Raw genomic sequence first — 18,381 nt, forward strand, 5'->3', positions numbered from 1 at the left:
AAAGGAAGCCATGGAGAGGAGGCGATAGCTAGCCGGAGCGTGATGGATGAGGAATTTTCCCAGGCAAGAAGGCAGAGACGGTGTCCCAGATAGCAGGGACTTGCAAAAACAAGGCAGAGACATCCAGACAGGGAGAAGGTGTGGGGTGCGGCACGTGGGAGAACTATTAACCAGCATTTATGAGGAATTGCGTTGTGCTGGGAATGATTCTATCCCATCCTCACTGCTGGGTGAGACCCAGGTTCTGTTTACCGATGAGGACATTGAGTACCAAGAAAGCCAGTGCTCAATTAACATTTGCACAGAACTGTTCGAATGTGTAAAGCAGTGGATAGCACAAGACCCCGAACCTTGTTTGTCTATCACCTCATGGGCCCATCTTGTCACATCTGTACCTCTGCTACGTGTGTCCAAGGTCGTGCATGAGTCAGTTCTTTCCCTATCATTGTGTTCACAGTGAGGAAGGCTGGACTTGGGAAACTGTTGGGAAGCAGGGACTGTTGAGAAAGGACAGATTAGTTCCTTTCTAAGCCAGGATTTCCTTCTAAACCAGCACCAGGAGGATCTCAGGTTGCCTGTCCACACAAGCCGTAGGCTTCCGCTAGCTACCGGGACATACCCACAAAGCTAGGAGGAGCCTCTGGGCTCCCAGGGTCTCAAGTGAGAACCCACACTGAGAGCCAGGGTATGGAAAGCTGGGTCTGGCAGGCAGGCAGTGGGTCAGCCACAGAGATGGAGCGTCAGTCCCGGGGTCCTGAGCCCTTCAGATCCCCACCCTGTGCAGGACTGAGAGGTGTCCCTGGAGAGCAAGGGCCAATGCTTCCTGACAGATGTGGAGGAAGCAGGGAAAGGAAAGGAAGCAAGTGCCGCCTGTCACTCAGCCTGTGCTGCCCTTTCCGGGGTTTACCTGGTTTGCAGCAGGCTGGGGTGGGCACCACGGTGTAGTTCTTCCCTCTTTCTGACCGCCTTGTGTAGAAAGAAAAACTTTAGGTGGGTCCCCTTATCTGTCTATGAAGGCTGCGTCCCCACCCTGGACGCTCAGCCTCTTCATGGGAGAGGCTTTAGAACCTCTGACTAACACGGAGGGCAGAAAGACCCTTCAACCGCAGGCCCCAGTGTCCCCAGCCACCTCTGGTGACCTTGGATTTGTCATGGTCCAGCAAACCACAACCAAGGACCGCAGGACTCCCAAACGCAGGGTGCATTGGAAATGGGAGTAGAGTCGGAATAAAGCGAGCTGTTGAGATCAATCTCAGATTAGCTGGGGACAGTACCTCTGCACAGCTGGAAACAAAAATCATAGAATCTCTGAAAATATACTTAAGACAGCTGGGAATGGACTCCAGGGACCGCTGAGGACACCCGTGGGCTCCGTGAGCAGCAGGATCGCCAGCGGCTGGGGCAGAAGTGGGGGGAGAGGAGGGGAACAGATGTGTGCGTTCTTGGAGAGGCAGCAGTTTGGGGTGGGATCAGGATGTGGCTGGGCCAGGGTCTGTCCCCAGCCCCGAGTCACACCCGGCCCCCTTCTCCCGAGCAGATAACACGGCTGCGGTGCACACGCAGCACGTGGGCTTCAATCGGCAAGAGCAGGATGTGTTCCTCCTGCCCATCCTGGTTGTGGACAGCGGGCCTCCCACCCTGAGCAGCACGGGCACCCTCACCATCCGCATCTGCGGCTGTGACAGCTCCGGCACCATCCAGTCCTGCAACACCACCGCCTTTGTCATGGCTGCCTCCCTCAGCCCCGGCGCCCTCATCGCTCTCCTGGTCTGTGTCCTCATCCTGGTCGGTGAGTCCAAGAGGCAGCCACCATTACTAAACCTCAGTGTCCTGCCCAGACAGGCCACGCCCTTGGGGGAGGAGCCTGGGACAGGCTGGCTGGATCCGCCACCAACCTCCACCTGCGGTTCCTGTGGGAAGGCTTTTGAGTGCGATGGTGGCCCAATGAGACAGAGCTTATGCGGTGCCCCACCCCCCACCTCCTAGCATTTAAAAACACACGGATAGCCCAAGCTGGTGGTTTGGTTCTGTGATCTCAGCACCTGGAAAGCTGAGGCAGGAGGATTGCTGCAAGTTAGAGGCTGGCCTGGGCTATGTAGTAAATTCCAGACTAACTTGGGCTGTAGAATGGCACCCCTAATCAATAAAAAGAAGCCGGGAGCTGGAGGTGTGGCCTAATCGGCAGAGTGCTTGCCCAGCATACATGAAGCGCTGGGTTCGATCCCCAGTACTGCGTAAACTGGGCGTGATGGCGCAGGTCTGTGATCCCAGCAATCCCAGAAATAGAGACAAGAGTATCAGAAGTTAAAGGTCATCTTTGGCTACACAGGGAGTTCAAGACCCGGGATGGTGGTGAGGAACACACCACACACGTTTTTTAAATTCTCTTGTCTGTTGCCCCCTTCTGCTCTCCAAGAAGAGAAGCGTGGCTGTGTGGCCAGGTGCATCAACCTCTTTCTCAGAAACTGAGGCTCACAGAGGTTAAGCACGTGACACGGGTAGTCTTCTGACTTAAAATTAGGTCTTCTTAGTCTGTGTCTCTACCTCTAACTCCGGCACCTGTCGTGACGTAAAACTGGGGACAACACCCTAGGGCACCCGGGACCAAGAAGCCACCTTGGTACCGGAAGCCATTTGAGACTCAGTGTCCCCAGAGAGAAGAGATGTGAACAGACTGTCTGCTGTCGCAGCTGCAGCCAGAGCTAGGAGTTCTCTGGGTTCCACGCTCGCCAGCCCTGCCCAGCGCCCCCCGAAGATGACACCCACCCCCCTCGTGCAGCCCATTTTTCCTGTGACCTGCCGCACCCCTGCGGAGGCTCTGGACAGGCTCTGCCCAGCCAGGAGGACAGCCCCTCCCGCCTCACCGCAGCCCACGGCTCAGAAACCCTTTTTCCGGAGGGTGCACTTTACAACGGTTTCATTTTCCGAGGCAGTGCAAACAAATTTCTGCCTAATTGCCCACAAACGAAGAAAGTGCACATCAGTGCTCTAAAGGTGACGGGCGGAATCGCTGATCAGGTCTGGCACATCTGCTGCCCGCCGCCCGCAATCCCCACCATCTGCTCTCGTGGGCATCCCCTGCACAGCTCCGGGTCTCCAGCTCCCAACGCTGCCCATCCATCTTCTCTACTTCTCTCTCGACGCCCGTCCTGCCCTCCAGCCCTCCCTCCATCCCCCACTTCCTTCCCCGCTGTAGGCTCTTATGTCAGGTGGTGACTCGTACCCTGCTGTGACCCTCACAACTGGCTCTGGTCACAGGTCTGCTCGGATATGTCTGGAGCAGCTGGAAGCGCCTTAACCCCTGCCACAGAGCTTGGCATGTGTCTGTCCATCCATCTGTCCTCCCATCCGTCCAGGGACTCCCTCTTAGGGGCTGGACTGTTTCCACAATATCACCGAACGAGAAAAAAAAATGTTTTTTCTCTAATTCGTTCTTGGAGCCGGTTAAGAGCACTGGCTGCTCTTCCACTGGACCTGGGTTCCGTTCCCAGCACCCCCATGGCAGCTCACAACCACCTGTAACTCCAGTTGCAAGGGATCTGGCTCATCTCCTGGCCTCCACAGGCCCTGCACACACGTGGTGCACAGACATACAGGCAGGCAAAACAGCCATACACACAAAATAAAATGGATATTAAATTAACATTTATTTCATACACATATACCATGTATCTTGGTTGTGGCCGCTCACAAGTCCCTAGACTTCCCCCTACATGTATCCTGTCCACCCTCAGGTCCTCTTGTGTCTTTTTAATAGCTGTGGAGTCCATTAGTGCGGCCTGCGAGTGCATGAGGGTGTGGTGCTCTATGGGAACATGGTCAGCCTACCAGTGGTGGGGAGGGAAGACTCTTCCTCTCTCAGCTCTCAGTAACTGTTAAGAGCTTTAGGGCTGGGGGGCTCGTTGGCCCCTCCCCTATCCTTGCTGAATGTTGACTAGCTTGGCCTTGAGCCCGTCACCAGGGCTGCTGAGAACGTAACAGCCCTGCTCCCTGTTCTCTTCCATTCTTTCTTTCCGTCATGTTCCCTGAGCCTTGGTGGAGGGAGAGAAAGATTATGTCAACTTTGAACCTATGGAGTTTAAGGTTCTCTTGGTCAGCCAAGAGGATGGGAATGGGATGTGCCTGGATTTCAGAGGAGAGGTCCAGGCTGGGGCAGGGTTGTTAGCACTCGGGGGAGGGGGAGGGGGAGGGGGATAACACCATGGGCCTGCAGGAGACTGCCAAGCAAGGGGTGTTAGGAAGGAGCGGGTCCTGGGAAGACTTCTGGGGAGCTGGGGACGCCGGAAGGAGAACCCACCCGGAAGGCAGAATAAGGTGTCAGTGAGGAGGGAGGAAGAGGAGAGAAACGTGAAGCCCTGGAGGCCAGATGAAGGACAGGAGGCAGAGAGAGACGGTCATTCATTCACGCCCCTTCTCAGCCAGCTCTCCAAGCAACTCCTCATTCACTCACTCGGTGAGCACACATCCAATGCTTGCTCCATGCCAGGCACCAGGAGGTCCCAGGAGGTATCTTTTGGCAGGACCTGGCCTGGGGGAAGTGCTACCTCTCTATTTGAGATGGACAAAAAAAAGGGGAGAACTCAGAAGCAGATCTAGGACCCACTGAGGACCCACGGTTGTGACGAGTCCCTAAACGGTCAGGAATTCGGGTGCTGCTGGTGGTGAAGAGGCTACACTGAGAACCAGTGAGACAGAGGGAGGAGCCGGAGCCCCGGGGACCTGGCGTTGAGTCCCTGGTTAGATCTCTCAGGGGAGAGCCCTGGGGGACCTGACCGGGAGACACTGAACCAGAGACTTCCAGGGCAGTTGGAGAAAGGCAAGGACAGAAGGGTCTCATCAGCCTTACAGCCGGCGCCTTCAGCCATAGAGCACCTAGAACCGAGGGTGGAGACTCAGAGGTTAATTCTGCTGAAAATTCTTAGCGCCTCTCTGCGTGGCAACCCCGGCCCCGCCGGCCAAATAGCTGTAATGCAAATAGCTGTAGTTTGCATAGCTCCTGAGACGAATAGCTCGCCACCTCAGCTCAGTTCTGCCAGCTCAGTCCTCACCGTAAGAAATGGGAAACCTAGGGACCCTTCGAGAATGATGGAGTTCAGCCGTCAAGTTGGGGGATGGAAGGGGTCCAGGGAGGGCCCTGTGCTGAGCTCAGCCCTCACGCTGTCTCCCTGTGTCTCCCACCCCGACTCTCCGCAGTGCTGGCTCTACTGATCCTCACCCTCAGGCGGCACCACAAGAGCCACCTGAGCTCGGACGTGGACGAGGACATGCGGGACAACGTGATCAAGTACAACGACGAAGGCGGCGGCGAGCAGGACACCGAGGCCTATGACATGTCAGCGTTGCGGAGCCTCTACGATTTCGGGGAGCTCAAGGGAGGCGACGCGGGCGGGGGTGCAGCCAGTCCCCCGCAGGCCGCTTCATCCTCCGAGCGCCACTCGCTGCCTCGGGGACCGTCCAGCCCCGAGCCGGACTTCTCGGTGTTCAGGGACTTCATCAGCCGCAAGGTGGCGCTGGCGGACGCGGACCTGTCGGTGCCGCCCTACGACGCCTTCCAGACCTACGCGTTCGAGGGCGCGGGCTCGCCGGCGGCCTCGCTCAGCTCGCTGCACAGCGGCTCCACCGGCTCCGAGCAGGACTTCGCCTTCCTCCGCGCCTGGGGCCCGCGCTTCCGACCGCTGGCCGCCCTCTATGCGGGCCACCGTGGGGACGACGAGGCCCCCGCCTCCTAGCTCCAGCCCGGACAGCCTGGCGGCCCCACCCCGACCCCGCGCCGCGACACGCCCACAGCGGTTGCCGCTAGCGAGGCCTCAGGGGTGCGCGCTGATGACCAACGTCAGGAGAAGGGAGGGGAACCCGGCCTGCGAGGATCTGGGGTTGCACAGGACCGCGGAGGGGGTGCCCCGCGCTGGGAAATGACCTGGGAGGAGAAAGCGGAGGAGGGCGCTGCTGCCGTGCCCGCCCCCGAGGCTTTCTGGCATCCAAGTAAAGATGAAGGAAGGGCTGTTCATTTACTAAGCACCTACTGTGTGCTGAGAGCTACCCAGAGACCGACTGCATTGTAGAAGCTGTGAGGTGGAGCTCCAAAGGTGCCAGATGGGAAACACCCCCCCCCCCCCAGAGAAGTGCTGGTGACCTGCCCAGGGACACCCAGACAGCAAGTGGTGGAGCCTCTGGCCCTGACCGGCTGCCTGGCCTTGGACAAGTCACCTCACCTCTCTGGGCCTCAGTTTCCTCATCTGTCAAATGAGGTTAATAACAGCACCTACCTCGAAGATTTGAGAGGACGAGAAGGGTTCGTGTGTCAAGTTGTTGGGCAGTGCCTGGCACAGAGTAGGTGTTCAATAAATGCTCGCCTTTGTTACTATCCTTATCCTTGCCGTTACTACACGGAGCGTGTCTGAGCTCACTCCCTCACCCCGGCACCATCCTGCCTCCCAGCCTTTCTAAGGAAAGAGAAATGGATCCCAGCTGTCAGGCCCTGGGCCTCCTCTGAGGGGGAAACAGATGTGCCCAGCAACTGCAGAATCTTCCTGTGCCTTGAGCTGCATCAGAGTAAGATTCCTGGCAAGAATGCTAAAGCAAGATAAGCTGGGGGGCGGGCGGCTGGGGGGCTGGACACAGTGGTGACATCACCCCTGCCGTGGGAGCTGGAGCCTTTCTTTCTTTCCCTCCAGAGCAGTGGTTCTCAACCTTCCGAACACTGCCCCCCTTAACACCTGCCGCGGTGACCCCCAACCATAAAACTATTCCCGTTGCTACTTCAGGGCTGTGATTCTGCTACTGTGATGAATCATAATGTAAACAGCTGAGAGACGTGATTTGTGATCCCTGTGGGGGTCGTGACTCACGGGTTAAAAACTGCTGCTCTGTAGACTCCGATTTAAGGCTCTCCCGGACTGGGTATAGATGGTGGCACAGACCTGTGATCTCAGCACTCGAGAGACTGAGGCAGGATGACTGCCATGAGTTGGAGGATGTCTGCCTGGGTTACATAGTGAGTTCCGGGGGAGTCAGAACTACATGGAAAACAATGTTGCAAAAACAAACAAACAAATGAAAACAGCAAGGGGGGGATGTAGCCAGCTGGTGGAGGGCTTGCCCAGCCTGCACAGAGCCCTGAGTTCCGTACCAGGGCTGCGCAAACAGGCCATGGTGAGGGACTCCTGCAACCACAGCACTTGGGAGGGAGAGACAAGAGGATCAGAAGTTCAAAGACCCCTTCAGCTACTTTATGAGTTTGATGGTAGCCTGGGCTACAAGAGACCCGGTTGATAGGGTAATGGCTGTCTTCCATCTTCTCTCCCAGACCTTCTGGGACTATTCAGTGATTCTACATGGGGCTGGTATGAATTCCAGCTTCGGATAGCTGGCCACCCCTCATCCAGGCCCTCTACTGCTGAAGCCTCAGTTTGCTTAGCTGTAAAGTGGGGGTAGTGGGTGCTGAGCTCCAATGCCAGTGCCTCCCTGACGTGTAGGAAGCGCTCAGGAAATCTTCCTTGGCCTTACCTTGTCATCCTCTCAAGGAACTCCCACTCCTCTCCATGCCTCAAAGGTCCACAGAGGTGGCCTAGAGGCAGCTGAATGCTACCATGCCCATAGTTCAGAAGCCAGAAACAGGCTCACAGCAACAATATGACCAGAGTTACACAGATAAGTTATTTGTTGTGTGTGTACGTGTGTGTGCGTGTGTGTGTGTGTGTGTGTGCAACCACACGCCACATCCCATATGGAAAGAGGACAAATTGGGGGGTTCCCTCCTTCCACGGTGGATTCCAGGACCCAGCTCAGATGGCCAAGCACTTTTACCCAGTGAGCCATTTCGCTGGCCCCAGAGAGTAGTTCCTGACTTCCCAAAGCTCAAGACCCAGGAGGCAAAGACAGAGACCACTAGTAAAGGCGCCTTTGATGAAGCAGGCTGAGCAGAAGGTGGCCCCGGGAGCACAGGAGGTAGAGTGGGCAGTAATTCCTGGGGCCTGCTGCGTCTGGAAGCATGAGATGGATAACGGCTGGACAATTGGGGGCATCCCGAGGGACTACACCAGCATCTGCAAGGGCCAAGTTTTGCAGGCCGCAGCATGAGGACGCTTCCAGCAAGGTGGGTTATCCCCTGAGCTGGCTCGCCAGGAGGAGGAGGAGGCTAAGGCATGGAAGGCTGTGGAAAGACCTCGAGGGCTGGACTAAGGAGTCCTCAGCTTTGCTCTCCTTGAGCCTTGGTGAAGGAGCCAGGAGGAATTGGAATCTGCACCAGGCCCATGTGCAACCATCGAGTCACCTCGGGGACTGGGAGGGCGCTCTGGAAGCCACCGTTGTCTTCAGTCTTCGCTCTGTAGATATTTAGTCCATCTGCTGAGGACCACTGTGGTGGCGAGTGAGGTAGGGGACTCGGGACTCACATTCTTCCTACAGGGGACCCTCAGCCCCGACTCCTGTAGCTAATGAACAGTTGGGGGCTCGGGAGGCAGTGTGTCTCACCCTCCCTGCCCTCACAGAGCCCAGAGACAACTGAGGCTGCTCGCTGTCACATTCCTTGCCAAGACAGGAACTAAGACCAGGGGGGAAACAAGGTGACTTGCTCAAGGTTGCCAGATGTTAACAGCTGGGACAAGGCAAGTTCCAGCACCTCAAACCTGTTCCATCCACGCACACTGGTTGGCTTGATTAATTCTGATCCTGCCACGTGGGGAGATGACCTGCTCAGAGGGGTCACAGTGTCGCCGTTCTAAACTCCACGTGTGACCTGGCAAGGTCACAGAGGGAAAGGACTGGACAGGAATAAGGAATGTCACTGATCCCACTTCACCGACTCTGAGCACCCCGCTCTTCTGTCCGCCTGCTGCGTGGCTTTGAACATCTTGCCCACACTCTCTGTTCTCTTTCCCCATTAGAGTGCACAGGCTGTTCAAACAGCAACTCCGAGGGGTGGTGGTGAGATCAGAATACAACCTTCGTATCCAGCAATATCCAATAATATTCCCCAAATTAGCTCGTGTCCAGTGGGGTAACCTCGGCTTATAGATGAGACCAATGCACAAAGAGAAGATGACTCGGTCCAAGTCCCACGGGTTAATATGAGTGGAGACGTTCGGGTTTGCAGATGGGCGCTCTGATGTGGTGCCGCCCGGCCAGCAGCCCTGAGGTCAGGCTCACAGTCAGCCCTCGGCATGCTCTAACCTAACTGAACATCACCATCCACACAGCACTGCCGTCCTGCCCAGTCTGTGGTCCTCCGGGGACTTCTGCTGGCTTTGAGGTAAGGGTCACAAGGAAAGGGAGCCCCTGGTCCCCTGTATCCCAGCTGACACCTCGTGCTCCCTTCCACAGGACGCTGAGGCATCCCACGTGTTCCGCCCCTTCCCAGGTCCTTCAGCGCGCCCTCCCCGACCAAGCACCTGTGTGCTTCTCCGATGGTCTGGGGTGACTGTAAAAAGATCTCACGGGACGCACAGCCTTCGACAGTTGGCCTCGCTGGCCCCCACAAGCCTCCAGACCGTCTGCCTGCTTGAGAGAGAAAAGCGTGCCAGCACTCGAGCACGGGCACCAGAGCGGCAGAGCCAGCTCTGCCCGGGAGCTCAGAGGCGATGCCCTCCGCTCGCAGCGCCTGCCCTCTGCACGGGGCTGCTAGGCAAACGAAAGGCAGACAAACTCCCCTTTCCAAGTCTCCAGCGTCTGCTAGGCAAACGAAAGGCAGACAAACTCCCCTTTCCAAGTCTCCAGCGTCATCCTGAGAGTAGGCCGAGGAGGTCTGGAATGGAAAATGGATGTATTAATATGATGGATGGAGAATTCCAGCATCTGGCTGAGTGGCAGCGACGGCGCTGGCCACGGTGATGACTCGGGCTGGCGTGGTACTTGCTGCACGCCGGACCCTGCACTAATGAAGCAGCGTCACAGGGTGAATATGAAGCCACACGAGGTTCGAGAGTTCTGTTCTGTGTCTAGGTCTTTACACAACGTGGCCTGTTTCGTTTAAAGGTGTGATTCTTTTGAGCCCTGTTTCTACAAAGCCTATGTAAAGAACTCCCGAACTCACAGATGCGGAGGGCTTCGCTCAAGTGCGCAAAGCCCGGGCAGCCGTGCAGTTCGGTCAGTGTGGGCTGTGCACCTGGCATGCACGGTGTTCTAAGTTTTATCTGTGGCACATGGTGGCACAGGCCTGTCAACCCAGCACTGGAGAGGTAGAGGCAGGGGGTCAGGAGTTCAAGGTCACCCTTGGCTACACAGCAAGTTAGGGGCCAGACTGGCCTACATGGGAGCCTGTCTCAAAAGAACAGAAGAAAGAAAGAATGAAAGAAAGAAAGAAAGAAAGAAAGAAAGAAAGAAAGAAAGAAAGAAAGAGAAAGAGAGAGAGAGGAAGGAAGGAACGAAGGAAGGAAGGAAGGAAGGAAGGAAGGAAGGAAGGAAGGAAGAGAAAGCACAGACAGTGTGGGCCTGAGACTGTTACAAACACCAATGTCCCTTATCCCTGCACAGGAACACATGAGACAGAGACAGAGACAGAGAAGAAGCTGAGGAGAGGAGGTGACACCCCAGAAAGGGGGCTGGGAGAAGGTGGAGGCAGAAGAGGCTGGTCCACCATCACCCTACACTGCTCTGAATCTCTGCTATAGACCGATGCATCCTCCTGTGGCTGTGGACACAAAGGAGAGAGAGAGAGAGAGAAAGAGAGAGAGAGAGAGGAAGGCAGCCTGAACACCACAGGTCAAGATCCAATGCCCGCCTCCTGACTCAGGCAACTCAAAGAGCCGGCTGCTGTCACAGGGGGGCGGCTTAGCACCCGCATCCGTCAGCCAGCCGTCATCACCGCCCACCCCTGGGTCACGAATCCACAGCTCTACTTACCTCCTGCCAGCCAGCGTGCTCCAGCCGGCTCTGTCACTGGCCACTGAGCATTTTGCAAATGTGGCCCTGTCAGCCCTGGGTTGAAGCGGGAGTTCACGCTCCAGTGGCTGCAGGAGCTTTGTCGGCACAGGATGTGCTCATGCAGTGCACCCTGAGACATGTTCCTGTCTGCGTCCAACACAGTGCTGACATGCGTGTGCACCGCTGAGCACACGGAGGAGATCCTGTAGGTCTGCAAGTGTAACCACAGGCCAGCATGCTGTGCATGCAATGGAAGCAAGCATTCCTGTGTGCATCCGAGTCTGCATCTGAGGCGTGCCCTGCACCCATAAACATTCTCCCGCCCGTGTGCACCTATGTGTCACTGGTCCTCTGCAGTAAGTGAAATTTTTTTCCCACTCAGGCCACACCCATGCACACATATGTGACCTTCATAAGCTCCTGTCTGTGCTGGCACAATGGATAGCTTCGTGTGACAGTCAGAACACACATGTCCGCTTGTCCGTGTGCACAAAAAAAAAGCATGTGCATGTTTGGGAAGTCAGCTACGGGCTGCAAAATCAAGTTTACGGTGTTCATTGTGTTGACATGTAAGGCAAGCTTCATGTATGTGACATTCATGCACCTGATCACATACGTGTCCCCCAGGTGCTCAGAGGGACACCAGGCATGCACACACCCAGGCCCACATACCCTGAGCCTCTGCCACCCTGTTGCATGTCCCTCATCCTTATACACCCAAGCTCTCCTACCCACAAGCACCTTCAGAGGGAGCCACGATTCACCCATAGCCAAGACCCCCATCTCCTGCTCCCCGGGCCAGTGGGACACAGGCAGACACGTGCCTCGTGGCCCACCTCCCACACACCCGAGAGGCACATTCCCTGGCATGTGGGTGCTCACACACACCCCAGCGTGCAGCCTGCCCCAGCTCCAGATTGTCAGGTGTGCCTGGGACAGCAGGAATGGCGCCCACACGCAAGAATCACCACTCACGCAGAATCGCATCTGCCGCGGACGCCTCATCTGCTGTGCAAATGATGATTAAATGTTATTGTGTGAGAGAAAGCAGCGAGGAGGGACTCATTAGCTTCATTGTCAGGACGGGCTCCATGGGCCCAGCGGCTCCTAACTCCAGGGCCGGCTTAACCCAATGTATGCCGGGGGCGCATGGGTCTCACATGGGTCTCACATGGGATAGGATGACGGAGACAGGGACCCACTGTCTCTGGACCCACGTGGACTTTGGAGAGCACTGCAGAGGGAGTCTTGAGGCTCAAGGAGCAGCTCTCCCCTTGTCCTATTTGCCGTCTGGCTCCGAGCCAATCCGCTTGCCGGATAATTTCTCACCCCTACTGTGGCTGCAGAAACATGGAGGTGCCACGGGCCTTCTGGGAACACTGGCTTCCCAGACCCATTCCGGCTAGGGAGAGGTTTAGAGTCTGAGGGTTAGCACAGGGTACAAGGCCTGGTCAGCTCCTACAGGAGCCTTTTACCAAGGATGGAGCGGGAGATGGGGCATTGAAAGGTGCGTGTGTCTGTCTGTCTGTGTGTCTTGACAATGACACAGGCACCAGTGTGACCTGAATCTCCGTAAGCACAAACGGCTTGTGTGGGGTTGATACGACACACCGTACTTGGGGCCTTCTTCTGCAGTAGAAACATTGGCTCCTCCTTTCTCTGAGACTCCTGATACCCCCGGAGCCTCGTGCTTCCCTTTGTGAAATCTAGCGACTGTGCACAAATGCACACTTGTAGACATATCACCGCTGCTGTGTCCAGGGCAGACGAGAAGAAGGGGGCATGTGTGGAGGATGAGAGGAAGGCCTGCCCTTCTTTCTTAATCAGAAAAACCCTTAATTTTTAACTGGCCACGTGAATATTTAATTTTTAACTAACCCACAGATGGATTCGCAACCGGCACAGCCTCAGCAAAACTGACAGGTGGCAACTTTAAATCATGATGACACACGTGCTTTGCCTCTTTTTTTTTTTGTCTCCTCCTCCTTCCTGTCTGTTGCCTTACCACAGTTGAGATGACTGGCTCCCTGGCAGCCACTTTGGTCCATGAGGACAAAGATCGTATGCTATCTGGATGGAATGACATAAAAGACTTGGTCCTTTTAAGCCTCAAACCATCCCTCCCGTCTCCAGACTTGGTTGACATGAGGGGAACCAACCTCCAGTGCAGAAGTCACTGTTGCTTTGGTACTCTGTCCCAAACAGCCTAGAGGCCAACAGAGCAATCTCACGGTGATGTGCTGAGGCTTAAACGGAGGCAGCAGCAGTGAATTTGAGAAACATTTGCAAGGCCTGGAGGAATTTGCCGTTGATTGGATGCAGGGACGGCCAGAAGAGGAGGTCAAAGGCTTGAGTGACAAGGGCAGGGAAGCTGGCTATGAGCCAGGGAACCCAGGACAGACCTCCCAGGAGGGTTAGACAGAGTCAGCTTGGTTTGGTTGAGCTAAATTTGAGGGGCTGCTGGCCGAGAACACAAGGCTTGAAGGCTGGACGCTGGAGCTCAGCAGGGGAGCCGGAAAAGGAGCTGCCTGCTGTCTCCACAGCAGTGCTCAGTCTGTGAGAAGGGAGAGAAGGTACAGCCGAATGCTGCCAGTGGCACTTTCCAACACTCTACTTTATTGGGGGTGGTTAGGCCTCTACCTCCCTTCCACCAACCCCCCAACCTTAAGTGGGAGAGAGGAAAGTTTAGCGGGGAGAGGGGGCCCAGACCCCTTGACTTCTCCCGGCTAGTTAGGGTCAAGGGGCTCTTTTAGGGCTCGGCACCAATCTCCGTCAACCGCAGATGCAGCCAGCAGGCTCCTCCATGCTGCTGTGCCCCAAAGCGCTCCTCTCCGCCCGTCTGCTCCAACCACCACACCGCACCGTCTCTGTTCTCTCCAAACTGCTCCACGGCTCACGCCAACACCGAAAGCCACACCTTCTCTTTCCTGGCCTCATATTTATACACTCAGAGTCCTAGACCACCCCCTCTCTGTACCAACTGGCAAAAGCCACCCTCTGCGATTAACAGGTGTGGGCAAACTCTAACCCAACTAAAACCCCACACTCGAGATCAACAAGACAGCATATTTACATACAAAGAAACCAAAGCTTCCATTACAGGAGGGCAAGACCAGAGGGTCCATGCTCTGAGGGCCGCCGGGGTCGGGTAGAGGGAGAAGAGATACCTGGGCATCAATTTCTCATCGCTGGCATAGCAAGTGCAAAAAAAGAATGGGTAGGGTACAGATAAGGAGGCTCGGCCTGTGGGGAAGGGGGGTGAGGCAGATCTCTTCCTTCAGAGCCTGCAGCCCTGGGCAAGACTCTCACTGCTACTAGCTGCTTGCAGGAGAGCATGCTGGGGAAGGAGGAAGATGAGGCAGGAAGACATGCTTGCCCTGGAAGAGACCGTGAAGTCAGGATTGGCCGGGAGCCCCGGGAGGAAGTTGTCCAGGCCATTGTGGAGCTGGGAAAGGGACGGCCTGTGCCAGCTGGGAGTCTCCAGGGGAAAGCCGAGGAGCCCAAGCCTCCAGTCAGCGGTTGGGGGCTGCGGACTAGGTGCACGTGGTGGGCACCCTGGCATGGGCACCCGGGGAATGGGTCTTCGGGTGGAGAAGGGAGCTGAGGGCAAGGTGTACGGACGCTTCTCGGCCTGGCGGCTTAAGAGAGGAAGTGCCTCATGACCCTGACCTGGAGGCCTGGTGGCCGGGACCTGAGGACTGTGGCAGGAGCTGGTCCCGGCTTCAGTGCTGGCTGGCAGACGGCCTCTCCCCGGGTCTCTTCCCTTCGCTTTCCCGAACACACCTGAAACGCATGTGCTTGCTACACACCACACGCTTATACACCATACATCATACACATATATACCACACACACACACACACACACACACACACACACACACACACCAACACACTCCACACACCACAACACACTCCACATACACTGCACATACCACATCCCAGCTCCATGGGATCGTGTGCCCCCTTCTGGACTCTCAGGTGCACACGCACAAATACACTAATAAAATAAATACTTTAAAGGTTTCTCTAAGGGCTGGGGAACGTGGCCCAGTAGGTAGGGTGCTTGCCTAGCATGCATGATGCCCTGGGTTTGATACCCTGAACCCCATAAACCAAACATGGCAGTCATGTCTGGATCTGAGACACGTGTGTCCACTCGTGCACACTCACGGATGTCCTATGAGTGTGAACACACACAGACATGCACCATGAACACAGGCAACAGCAGAGAGGGGACAGGAAGCCGGTGCACACCGCAGACAGGGCAGAGAGCCCGTGTCAGATGGCGTCTGGCTGCAGAGAGGCACCTTCCCCGCTGGCCTCGTGGAGGGAAAGTGGGCACAACATCCCACAGGTCCTCTCAGCACCTGTATGCTCCCGGCTGCACAGCGACACCCTGCCACAAACAGCACAGCCACACAGCACCTGCCTGGCCCTCCCTGAGGTGTCTATCCTGAGGCGTCTCAACTTCATGCATCCCCAAAACCCAGTGGTGAGGAAGAAGAGGAAAAGACTGCAGCACGCCGGAGCGCAGGCCACGTGAGGACGAAGACCTCTGAGGCCCGTGAGGGGTTCCCACCCAAGCCGAGGGCCCCTCCTGCAGAGCCCGGAGGTGGCCCAGCTTCCCGGCCAGCCTGCTGATTTCCCGAGGGAGAGGGCTGTGGCCCACCTGTCAGCCTGCTGTTTGTCACCGTCACGGCGCACTGACATTCAGAGCGGGCACCAAGATGATCGCATTTAGCTGTAATGTGCCAGACTGCACTGACATTTGGAAAATATTCCACCTCGGGACCCATTCGACTTCCAGCTTCTTGCTGGAAGGGGAGAGAGGCAGGGGAAGGGGGGCAGCCAGGACCTGGGGTGTCTGTCTGTCACGTCCCACGACCACAGGACCTGAGAACCCCAGAGCGCCCCGCTCTGGAGACAGGAGCTCGAAAAACCTTGTCTATATCCACCTGGGAGGAACAGGAATGAGGAGGACCCAAGGCAGAGATGCAGACCCAGGAGGAGAGACTTCTCCTTGGGAGGAGCTAAAGGGGTCTCTGGCCTGGCTGTGGAGACAAATTTGACAGCGGTGGCCTTGAGTAATGGTGGGCTCAGATCTCAGAGAGATCAAGCCAGTTATCCAAGTTCTTCCCGTTAGAGAGAGCTGGAGCTGGCTCTAGAATCACTCAACATCCCCACGCTGGTTGGGGGCGGGGGGCAGATGCCAAGTGCTCCTGGGACCACTCTCAACTTTTCATCCTCTTCCTCCCCTCCCTCTCTCTGACGCCCCTGTTCTTCCCTCTTCCCCTAGGTGGGACTGGCACGTCCAGAACTCAGCACGGGCTTCCTGGGAAGGAGCCTGGGAACTGCTCTGAACCTTGTAGTTCAAAATGGTGTCTAAGAGGGGCTGGCGTGTGCAGAATCCATGAGGCTGACTGCTGCCTGAGAGCAGACAGCGTTTAGGTCCTTGTGACAGCTCCGGAGGGAGGGGTTTGGATGGAAGCCTCCTTGCCTTGATCCAGCCCTCACTGAGTGGTACCCAGCCTGGGAGCTGGGCCACTGGGCTGCCCAGGGAAGCTGGTGGCAGCCAGAGCCGTTCCTGTCTGTTCTCTTAGAAGGGCATCCTAGAGACTGGCGAGAGGGTGGGAGGGAAGAGGTGGGAGGGAAGGAGGGAAGGAGGGAAGGCTATTTAAAAGCAGGGGGAGATGGCATGTCCCCGGCTTGTTCAAGAGGTAGGGCCTCTTAAGAGTTGATTAATCTCCTTAAATAACTCCAAGTCCAACTTCCCAAAAGGCAAAAGAAAGTTCGTTTAATCTACTTGAAATGATTCCTGATCTTCTCGGGGTGGCAATCAATAGGGGCAGGCGGGCGCGCTCCTCATAAGTAATTCTCAGTAATTACAAGAGAGAGGATTTTGTGGTGGAAAATGACATTCTGGCCTCAGAGCAAAGCCCCCAGGGAGGGGGATCAATTGGTCTCCAGCAGGGGGCCATCCTTGCCATTGGGCTAGGCTGCGGGGACAGCACCCTTGCTTGAGGCATAGGACGGGCCTGAGGAGCTCAAACCGCAGAAACCACTGAGGGCCCCTAGCCCTCCAAAGCCCAGAGCACAGCTGGCAGCCAGCACCAGTGGCCTTGGAACTCGCACACTGTACACCGCTGGGGCCTCAGAAGCCATTTCTGAGCATCCCCACCGTGTTTTAGCTCCCACATTTTCTGAAGCTGCGCCAGGCAGTGCAGAATAGGAGCAGCCGCCCTGCAGATGGGGTGACCACAAGGCGACAGGGATCTGTAACCTCTGACCTCTGCCGGTTAGCGGGGTCACTCAGGGATGCCCTAGGCCTGAGGGATGTGACGTCAGTGTAGGAATAAGGCTGGGCTTCAGAGCCCTTAGGCCCACTGCCCAAAATAAAAAGTGACTCTTAAGCCAGGGGAGGCCCTGCAGGCTTGTGTGTGCCAGGCCACGCCACCATCATAGCGCCCTGGTTCTGGTCCCAGTGCCCTGAGCCGTAGCTCTGTGATTGAATCCATCCATGGTGCCCCATCCCAGCCACTCGGCCACCAAATCTATGACGTCTGTCATCTGCAGTAGCACTCAGGCTGCTATTCGCTCATGTTTTTCTTCTCCCAGCAGCCTTCTTTTGAAACTAATTTTATTTTGAAAGCAAAGCTTATAGCAGCTCCTAAGTACGGAAATCCGTTCAGAGACATCGACTGGGATGCCAGCACACGAAGGTAAAGCACGACCATTGGTGCCTGGTTGGCGGGGCAGCCGGCCAAAGGCTTCCACTGAGCCTCACGGTGTGCAAGGCACGCCTGCGGAGAGGCCCTCAGGGGGACGATGGCCAGGCAGCCCCACGGTTAACCCAGCTGGCCACTGCATCTCTGCTGCCCAAGAGCTGAGGACTGTGTTCTGAGTCCTTCATTTTCTTTAGTGTGTGTGTGTGTGTGTGTGTGTGATGTGTATATATGATGTGTGTACATGTGTGTGTGGTATGTGATGTATGTGTATGATGTGTGTATGTATGTGGGGGTGATGTGTGTGGTTCATGTGTGATTGTGTGTGGTGTGTGATGTGTGTGTATGATGTGTGTATGTATGTGGAGGATGATGTATGTGTGGTGTGATGTGTGTGTAGCGTGATGTTCATGTGTGTATGGTATATAATGTGTGTGATGTGTGTATGTATGTGGGGGTGATGTGTGTGTGTGTCATGTGTGATTGTGTGTGTGATGTGTGATGTGTGTGGTATCTAATGTGTGTGTGATGTGTGTATATGATGTGTATATGTATGTGTGTGGTATGTGATATGTGTGTGGCATGTGTATGATGTGTGTATGTCGTATGTGATGTGTGATGTGTGTGTGGCATGTGTTTGATGAGTGTATGTATGTGGGGGTGATGTGTGTGTCGTGTGTGATTGTGTGTGTGGTGTGTCATGTGTGATGTATGTGTGGTGTGATGTTCATGTGTGTACTTGTAGAAATGAGAGATGTTGGGCATCTTCCTTTATGACTCGTCACCTTACTTACATT

General features: G+C 55.9%; 1 protein-coding gene across 4 annotated transcripts in view; it reads left to right on the forward strand.

The window, feature by feature from the left end:
* The window catches only part of Cdh22 (cadherin 22), a 117,542-nt gene extending 111,176 nt beyond the window's left edge, over positions 1-6,366 (forward strand). For all 4 annotated transcript variants that reach the window (XM_060382841.1, XM_021638306.2, XM_060382842.1 and 1 more), the window contains 2 exons: positions 1,538-1,789; positions 5,194-6,366. In XM_060382841.1, coding sequence (XP_060238824.1) covers positions 1,538-1,789; positions 5,194-5,729 — 788 coding nt within the window. In that variant the 3' untranslated portion in view covers positions 5,730-6,366. The remainder of the gene's footprint in view (positions 1-1,537; positions 1,790-5,193) is intronic.
* The last annotated feature ends 12,015 nt before the right edge of the window (positions 6,367-18,381 follow it).

This window comes from Meriones unguiculatus, chromosome 4 (assembly GCF_030254825.1).
Source record: "Meriones unguiculatus strain TT.TT164.6M chromosome 4, Bangor_MerUng_6.1, whole genome shotgun sequence".
Lineage (NCBI taxonomy): Eukaryota > Metazoa > Chordata > Mammalia > Rodentia > Muridae > Meriones > Meriones unguiculatus.